Here is a 9,707-nt window from a genome sequence, read left to right on the forward strand (position 1 = left end):
ATGGCCCGAGCACAATCGGATCATCACCCCTTATTGCTGGAGGATGCTGTCGGAGGTAGGAAGTCAGCAGGCCTTAAGCCTTTTAGATTCGAGTTGGCTTGGACGACCCATCCAGGGTTTATGGAAGAAATAGAGAGATGCTGCGGGACGGAGGACGATTTACTACAGAATTTGGTGAAACTCTCAGAGAGATTTCAAATATGGAACACCGAGGTCTTTGGGAACATTTTCCATAGGAAGAGAAGATGCTTAGCAAGGTTAAATGGCATACAGAAGGCGCTTTCCCAGAAAGAATCGAAGTCTTTGGAAAAGTTAGAGGAAAAATTAATTTCAAAGTATAATGAAATTTTAGAATAGGAGGAGGTGTTCTAGTATCAGAAATCAAAGGTGCAATGGTTAAGGTGTGGAGACAGGAATACCAGATTCTTCTACCTCTCTACAATCATAAAACAAAAACGCAATGAAATACTGAGTCTCAAGGATAAGGAGGGCTGGTGGCAAACAGATAGGGAATTGGTAAGAGACATTGTGGTAGATTTTTTCAAAAATCTATATAGTAGTGAGAATGTTTAGCCTTTGAATAGAGGAGGTGCTAATAGTTTCAAGGGTCTAACTAAGAGGCAGAAAAACTTTTTAACACATGGGGTTAGTGAAATGGAAGTCAAGAAGGCACTGTTTGATATGGGAAGCAATAAAACACTTGGACTGGATGGAGTGTGTGCGAGCTTCTATCGGAGATGTTGGTCAAAAATATGACGCTTACTAGTCAAATGGGTGTAGGACGTCTTCAGGAGGAAGGAGCTACTGCCTGGAGTGAATAGCACGCTGATATCCCTTATACCAAAAATGAAGAGTCTGGAAGTTGTGGCACATTTGAGACCGATTTCTTTATGTAATATGAATTACAAGGTAGTGACCAAAGTAATTGTCAACAGATTGAGGCCTTTGCTAAATGAGTTGGTAGGTCCAGAACAGGCAAGCTTTATTTCTTGGAGGCAATCGTGTGATAATGTGATAATTATCCAAGAACTATTACATATAATGAGGAAGATGAAAGGTAAAAACGGTGCAATGATAATTAAGATAGATTTGGAAAAAGCTTACGATAGAGTAATGTGAGATTTTTTACATCAGACCCTGGAATGGGCTAGTATACCTCACGAGCTAATCAAGCTGATTATGAATTGTGTACAAGTGGAGGCAACTGCAATTCTATGGAATGGGGAAAAATCAAAGAGTTTTGTTCCGTCTAAGGGCTTGAGGCAAGGGGACCCCCTTTCACCGTATCTTTTTGTATTTTGCATGGAGTGTCTAAGTCATTTAATATTGCAGGCCACGAAAGGAAAACAGTGGAGAGGAGTGAAGACATCAAGAGTTGGACCGAGGATAACTCACATAATGTTTGCGGATGACTTATTGTTGTGTGCAGAAGCCACGCCTTTACAAGGTCAAATAGTTCGTAGCATCATGGTAGAATTTTGTGGTATCTCAGGGCAGAAAATCAACATGGATAAATCCAAGTTCTTCTACTCGCAGAATGTAAAAAGCACAGTAGTCAAGGAGATAAGTAAGATTATAGGGATAAATGAGACAAAGAATCTTGGAAAGTACCTAGGAGTTCCACTTTTTCACTCGAGAGTTACTAAAGGCATGTTTCAACCTTTGTTGGACCGTGTCAGAATGAAGCTAGCCGGTTGGAAAAACCCTATCATTTGCGGGGAAAGCCGCCTTAGTTAAGTCAGTCCTGTCTGCTATACCAATGTACCACATGCAGATAGCATTAATCCTGGTGACGGTACTGGATGAGTTGGAGAAGTATGCTAGAGGCTTCCTTTGGGAGGATAATAAGAAGATCAAGAGGATTCACCATATCAACTGGGAGACAGTGACTCAATTAAAAAAGAGGGGAGGTTTAGGGATTAGAAGAATAAGGAAAGTGAATGTGGCAATGCTTGCTACACGGAGCTGGAGGCTGTTTAAGGATGAGCAGGCTTTGTGGGAGAAAGTGGTTAAGGAAAGTATGGCAAGGTATAACATGAATCAAGTGTTCATCTAGGGTTGGGGATTCCCATGTATGGAAGAGCATTGCAAAGGGCAGCGAATTACTTAAGAAGTGAGTGCAGTGGAAGATTAGGAATGGAGAGACAATACGATTTTGGAGGGATAAGTGGTTAGAGGATGAACCACTACTGGATGAGATAGAGGGGGAAATACCAGAGGAAGAAATGGAGAAAAAGGTAGAGGACTACTGAAACAGTAATGGCTGGAATCTTGATAAACTTCGATCTTGGCTAAAACCAGAGCAGATAGAAGCTTATAGGCGTTTATATCCTCCCTGGTGCAGACAACCCAGACCGACTTTGTTGGAAACTCGAGCCAAAGGGGGTATTCATCACCAGGTCGGCATATGAATTGGATTGGTTAGAGGGGGAATTGCAGGAGGAGTCGGCAAGCTGGGAGAAGATATGGAAAACACAAGGTCCAGGACGATGGTAGTTTCTACTCTGGTTAGTGAGGCATGGTAAACTATTAAAGCCAGAGGAAAAGACTAAAAGGAAACTGAGCCCGACTTACTGTCCAACATGTGCAACTGCGGTTGAATCAACCATCCATGCTGTCCGCGACTGTGGATGGATAAAGAGCATATGGAAATAGTTTGTCAGGCAAAATAGATGGGAGGAGTTTTTGAACAAACCAATGCAGGGTTGGGTGGACTGGAATCTAAAGGATGGAAGGATTGGAAGGGAAGGGAAGGGAAAGAGGAATGGCAGCTGACATTCTAACAGATTATGTATCTTGCATGGTCAGCCAGAAATTCCTTTTGTGCCACAGGAGATAAGCAAAAATTGGATATCAAGAAAGAAGAGATTTGCTGACGCATAGGTCAAGCCAAAGAAGCGATACTTAGGAGGGATGATCTAGGGAGAAAAGAAGTAAAGTTTTTCATATGGGAAAAGCCTCCAGATGGTTGGTGCATGATGAATGTGGATGGAGCTGCAAACCATACCTCTGGAAGGGCAGGAGCTGGAGGTATTCTCAGAGATAGTTAGGGGAGATGGAAAGCTGGTTTTACAATGAGTCTCGGGCTAACTGATAATATGACAGCAGAACTATGGGCAATACTTAAAGGGTTAGAAATGGCTTGGAACTCTGGGGAACAAAGGGCTTGTTTGGAACCTCAAGTTTTTTACAAGTTTGTTTGCTACTAGTTTTTTAACAACTTTTGCTACAGGAATCTCAAAAAACTTATCAAAATTTTTAACCTACACACTTCAAATCTAATACACAAAAAACTTTCCCTTCAACTTTTTTCTTTTTCCTCCCCCACCCAACCCAACAGTGTCCTCCGTCGCCGGCCACCACCTCCACCACCACTTCCGGCGCCGGTCACTATTCCGGCCACAAGTGCCGGCCTTCCTCTTTTTTTTTTTTTCTCTCCCTCTCCTCTTCCCCTTGCGCGACCGATCTGTTGGTGCTTGGTGTTTCTTTTTTTTTTCTTTCTCCCTCCCTCCTCTCCTCTTCCCCTCTGTCTTCCCCGCCGCCTTCCCCCTCCCACTTTCCTTTTCTATTTGTGTATTCGCCCCTCTCACTTGCCTCCCTTTTATGCGCCAAGCGCTTTAAAAATAACATCAGAGAGCAAATTGCAAATCATCCCAAACAATGGGCCTGCTAGGGGAGGGGAGAGGGCAGCGGGGAAGGGGAGGAGAACGGGAGGGAAAAAGCAAAAAAAATTCCATGGCTGCAGAGAGGGAGATGGAGGAGAAGACAGAGGTGCAGGGGAGGGGAAGGGAAAGATACCGGGGGAGAGAAAAAGAGGGGCAGAGAGGGAGAGGGAGGAGAGGGCACAGGTGCCGGGGGAGAGAGAAGGGAGAGGTGCCGGGGGAGAGAATCTGGGGCAGAGGTGCTGGTTCTTCAAAGCAGGGGGCAGAGGTCGCGGGGAAGGGGGAAGGGAGAAGAAGAAGAGGAGGAGAGGAAAGAAAAGAGAAAGGAAAGAAAGAAAAAGAAAAAGAAAGAAAAGGAAAAAAAATGGTGACCATCTGCTGGTTCTTCAACGGCGGGACAGAGGTGACGGGGAAGGGAAGGAGGAGGGAAAGGAAGAAAAAGGAAAACAAGAGAGGAAAGAAAAAGAAAAAGAAAAAATTTCATCTTAAAAAATTTTTCTAAAAACTTCTAGTGTACTACAGTAAAGTTTTAGACAAACTATCAAAAAACTCAGGTTCCAAACAGGCCCAAAGACTGATTTTGGAAACTGATTCAAAGGCAGCTTTGGATATAATACAAGGAGCAGGTTCGGAATCACCATTATCCAATCTGATACTTCTCATCAGGAGCTACACACGTAGGGATTGGGAATGTAGACTACAACATGTTTGGAGAGAAGGGAACAGGTGCGCAGACTGGCTAGATAAAAGGAGTGTTAACAGAGAATAAGGGATGCAGATTCTAACTGAACCTCAACAGGAATTGCGGGATTTGATTGAAGCAGATATTTTGGGGGCCGCGACCTCGCGTTTTTTCCCTGCTTAAGAGGGTCGTCCTCTCCCATGTGAACAAAAAAAATAAAAAAGTTTGAGTCCAAGTTTTTTAACTCGAATCAAGTTCGAGTAGTGCACTACTCAAGTTCGATTCGATTCGATTACAACCTCATCTAAGAAGAGTCCTATCAAGGCCCTTGGGGCATTCTCAAGGCCTTCATCTATGTCTTCAACGTATGCCATCTTCCTTTCTTTCATCAGTGAAAGTATCATTTTCAGGAACCTAGGATAGAGATGATAGCAATCCAAGACAACAAATCCTTCCATATGTAGGCAGAAGAGGTTGTGGACACCTTCATGCTGATCAAGGTTATATTGTGAGATCAATCCATACACAACAGTGCGGCCTTGGAATCTCATGTTGAAAAGCACAACATCAAATCAAGCATCTATCGTCCGACATACTCGAAGCAAATGTCAATGCCAACCGGAAAGTACCTAAAGAAAAGAAGACAGAAAGTCAAGAGTGTGGATCTGCTTTGAGCAGTGCCAATGGGAATGTGATATAGGAGAATGAAATACATGACATGCAAGAAAAGAAGATGCCCTTGCAGAGTGAAACCTACGTCATATTTAAACAAGAAACTAATTAAATAAAAGCCTACCAAGTTTCAAAGGATGAATTCAATCTTGATGATCTTCAAAGTTGATTTGAGCTGAAAGATACTGCTCAGTGATGCATCGACATGATCTATTTGAGTAGAAGTCCTGATCATCATGAAAAATGCTGTTTTAACGGGCAATGGTTCCATAGAAGAAGTAAATTTTAAGGGCTTTGTCCTGAATCTTTATTTTTTCCAACTACCATGCAAAGCTGAAGCTGACCCTTTCAGGGCCGCGTTTACATCTGCCTCTTCTTTATAATTGAAAGCTTCATCAAATCCGAACTTGGTCTTCAGCAAATCAACCTTCAAAACAAAAACAAGAGTCAGTAGAAGCCAATATATATATGTGTGTATATATATATATATATTAATCATGCCAAATCCCCGACTTAGGTCATTAGGTACATTAGGCAGCTTAGAAAAACTGAGGGTACAACATTATATGAACTGTAAACCTAACATTGGAAAAGGAAAGAATTAAGTGGAAGAGGGGAAGGGGGGCCTTCGTGGCTTTTTTTTTTGAAAAATTTTTGACCAAAATCTAGATATTTGTCATGTTTTTAGTGGGGAAAAAAGAAACCAATGACGCTAGGCATTTGGAGGTATTCAAGGAAAATTTTTGCCAAATTTCTTTTCCTTGTTAATTTGTCAATCAATAATTTGGTGATTTTTTTTGAAAAAAATAGAATCATAAACACATTTTTTTAATCATCTTTCTATTAGGTTCATTTTTTTTGTCTCAGATATATTTCATCACAGAAAATATTATAGTTTTTTTAAATTTTTTCACAAATAATCTTCAACACGAACACACCCAAATCTTTTTATTCTTTTAATTGCTCCTATTTTTTTTTTGTGTCTTGAAAATGTCTGTAATCATTTGAAAGATAAGTACAAAGAAATAAAATTAGCAAAATGAACCATATATCTTACATTGCATACTATTTTTAGATACAATGATCTAAGAAATAAATCATATTAAGAAAAACAATGTCACATCAAAAATCCGAAAGTGCAAATCAAACCAAACATTTGAAGAGCTTAAGGTATTTAACTCAAAATTTATTGCGTGACACATGTTTATTTTGTAGAAAATTGCACTTAAGGTGCGTTTGGTACCCCATAGAATTGGGGTTTAGAATTAGAATTAGAACCCTAATTCTAATTCTTATGTTGGATGCTGCCTTTTCCATAGATTAGCATTGAATTCTAATTTCAAGAGGTTCCAATTTCATGAGTTGAATTCTTTATCAGACCAAAAGAATTCTGATTCCAATTCCACGTCTAAACCCTAAAAAACGGGTCTACACGCGGATCCAATATGGGTAAAAAATAAAAATCGGGTCAAGTTTATTCGCGTCCCTCTTTCTACCTAATTCATCGCTTTTGCTCGGCTCAATGGCTTTTGCTCTCCACTACCATTTCCATCTCAACTTCAACATTTTGCCTCTCGCACCACCATCACCCCCATTGCCCTTCGCTCCTCTGACCATCCCTCTACCCTTCACCACTCCTGCCACCCCTCCGAGTGCTCTCTTCTTTGGAGATTCGTATATTCCGGGGAGGTGAAAGCGAATTCAACCGCTTTTCTCCGCTTGAGCTCGAAATTTGTGATGGAATTATGGTCGAACTTGACTATGATACTGGTAAATTGGCCACCAAATTTGTTCAAAGACGGAGACTTTATTGTCATGCGTGGATAAAGTTGGTTTCAGTTTCCTTTTCTCTTCTTCTTTTTTCTTTTTTCCCCACTTGTTATTTTTACTATCATCGTGTCTATATTTCGTGTTTTACTTTGTCTAGATACTGGATTCCTGATTTCGGAATTAAAGAGAGGATTGATCATATCCTTTTAGCTCTGGTAAGAATTTCTTCTTTTTCTCCATTAGTTCATTTTTTGTATTATTTTAATTTGACTGATTCCTTGTTACTTGGTTAATGGGGTTAATTTACTTGATTTCGGTTCCTTGTATCTCTATTTCTTGATTTCTCTTTGATTTGATCAATGAGCTCATGATAAATCTTTTCTGCAATCAAGGTAATGAATAGTTTTTGATGTTAGAATCATATGTTTATGGATGAGTTCTTTATCTCAGTGCTCCGCAATTTACTTAGTTTCTGGAAAGTTGGTTGTGGAATTATGATGTGTAGTTGATTGTGGAAGATGAATTCTATTAACTGATGACCGCTGTTTTATTACTTCCTTAACTTGGATTTGCTCCTGGATGATTATTCTTTTTGGTGATTTTAGTACAATTGCTTAAGTTTGCAGGTGGCTGTTAAGCGTGTCCTTGTTCTGAATACTGTGAGATCCAGGCTGCCTTTCGTAGTTACTACTACAGATGATGCCAAAGATTCTGTAAAGGAGGAAATTCGCCTGTGGTAAAAAATTTCTGAAAATTTTTGACCATGGGCTTATGTTTTGCTTATCTCTGCAGATTGCTGTTAGTTATCTTGATAATTGATATTTTAACCTCTCTGGTCAAGTTGTGCATTTCTTAATGATTGAAGGTCTGCTTTTGTTTCTGCTTCCTCTCACTAATTTGTGGTGCTGTGACTGGAGTGGGTTTGAGTTCAATTATTTAAATCAAAAGCTTGTGGTATGCTATATAATTTTCTTCAAATTGCATAAGTTAACTACTTGAGATAATTGATGTTACTCTTTTCTTTTCACCCCTCTTTTTTGACGTTGAAGTCCAATTAACTATAGAATGAGAAGATGAATTTGACCATGAAGTTCAGTCGCTGAACCATATATTCAAATCCAGCTGAAAATTTGTGTATAGCCTCAGTAAATGTCATCACAAGTTCTGGTGTGAACCCTTGATGGAAATCAAGTTAACCTGGTTTCAACTGATGTTCCTTATTTTCTTTTCGTGCAGGATGAGTCTCAGGACCATATAAAGAGGTAGCAGCTTCATGAACTAGCCATGCTGAACTCAAATTTTAGAGAAGAGAGTCCAGGACCAAGTGGCAGCGTGTCACCATTCAATACTAGTGGAATGAAACGTCCCAAAACTGGGCGTTGAAATGTTGTGTCTGTTGCTTCATTGAAGTACTTTCTCTTAACCTCTGATCCGCAGAGGTATGCCTGAACATATACAATTTGTGGCTATCAACTCTCCTTACGGTTCAATGCGCAGCTACCTAAGTGAAGAATTGATATGAATAGACAAAGGGGTATTTGGAGATATGCGTTTTTGGCTGGATTTTTTTTATTTTTAAGTTTTTATTTATTTACTGAAGGAACATAAAACAGAGACAGAAACAGGGCGAGGCAGTTGGAGTAGGAGTGGAAAAGGGGGAAACAGAAATTGGTTTATACAGTTGGCCTCTTGAGTTAGGATTTATTTGTAACTGGTAGTTTTTAGCTTTTTGGTGTATACAGTTGAAGCATTTGATCAAGTGTTTTTGTTACATATGTAGGATTTATTTGTAACTGATTGTTTCCTTAAATTTTTTTTCATGAAATATTGCTTCTTGATTTTGTAGTTTTTGTCACATGAGTGAAAAATTGCTTCAAAGTTTTCCTCTCTCATAGTTTTATCATGCCATTGGTACTTAATGGAGGAGTTTGAGTTTTAGTTGTGCATAGCTATTATGATTGATGAATTTTTTTTTGAATTTTGCATAAGTATTAGAAATAAGAAAGAATTTTGCTTTATTATAATATATCAAAACACAGTTGAAAATTCCACGGCTGAGATGGGGAAATATTTCTTCACAAAAGGGGTAATGGATCAAAACATGCTAAAGGAAATGCTCACCAAAGAAATTGATATGAGAGTGAGAAAAAATAAATTATTAAAGGCACAACTTGGTTTTTTCTTTTAAATCTTTAGTAAAAATCAGCTCAATGTAAGAAAAAAAGAAATTATTATGTCGAAAAAAGAAAAAAAAAGAAAAATTTTATGTAAGCAAATTTTCTTGAAAACAATTCTAATTCCTAATGAATTCTTCTCTCATGCAAACAAAGAATTTGGAATTCCAAATAAATTCTATATCAATTCTATGAATTTCCCAAATGAAAGAATTGGAATGACTTGGAATTCCAATTCATAGAATTTCAGTTCTATAGAATTTTGATTCTAATTCAATTCTAATTCGGTAGAACCAAACGCACCCTTAAGGATCAATTGCATTTGCTCAGCATCTAAAGAGTCTTTTTTGTATTTGATTAATTATGAAGATGATTTTAGAATAATTATGTTTTCCAGTTTTCAAATGGGCAAATTGTTATATTTGTTAGATTAAAAGTAAGCCCAAATAGAGCTAACTACCACTAGAAACCCTCTAGAGTTAAAGTTTTAACTACCAAGCACATCATGCAACCATGGTGTGAAGCCCCTACTCTTAAAATGGTTTTCCAAGATTTGCTTTATTAATCAGGAAGAATATAGAGAAGCAAACTGTAATATATGTACCTCAAAATTTCAAACAATGAAAGTAAAGAAATTTGGCCATCTTTTACCAACAATAGCACCCTTTGAACACTGCAGCTAGTTTGAGCAATTGAGCTCTCTTAAATACAGTTGCTAGTAAAACAGGAGATGGATCCTCAAGCAAT

The 9,707-nt window shown here is 38.8% G+C and overlaps 1 protein-coding gene across 1 annotated transcript; it reads left to right on the forward strand.

Moving 5' to 3' along the window:
• LOC140038586 (uncharacterized) lies at positions 1-2,775 on the forward strand. Its single transcript, XM_072083971.1, has 6 exons — positions 1-311; positions 414-516; positions 781-975; positions 1,333-1,674; positions 1,775-2,028; positions 2,664-2,775. The coding sequence occupies exons 1-6, from the start codon at positions 1-3 to the stop codon at positions 2,773-2,775; spliced, it is 1,317 nt and encodes a 438-aa protein (XP_071940072.1).
• Positions 2,776-9,707: the final 6,932 nt, after the last annotated feature.

The sequence above is a fragment of the Coffea arabica genome, chromosome 3e, assembly GCF_036785885.1.
Source record: "Coffea arabica cultivar ET-39 chromosome 3e, Coffea Arabica ET-39 HiFi, whole genome shotgun sequence".
NCBI lineage: Eukaryota > Viridiplantae > Streptophyta > Magnoliopsida > Gentianales > Rubiaceae > Coffea > Coffea arabica.

Bases quoted from the DNA above. Each gene is read 5' to 3' on its own strand.
- LOC140038586 (XM_072083971.1), top strand. From the start codon at position 1: ATGGCCCGAGCACAATCGGATCATCACCCCTTATTGCTGGAGGATGCT. The intron at 517-780 runs GTAAGAGACATT...AAATGGGTGTAG, and splicing joins GGCAAACAGATAGGGAATTG to GACGTCTTCAGGAGGAAGGA. The intron at 1,675-1,774 runs GTCAGAATGAAG...TACCACATGCAG, and splicing joins TTCAACCTTTGTTGGACCGT to ATAGCATTAATCCTGGTGAC.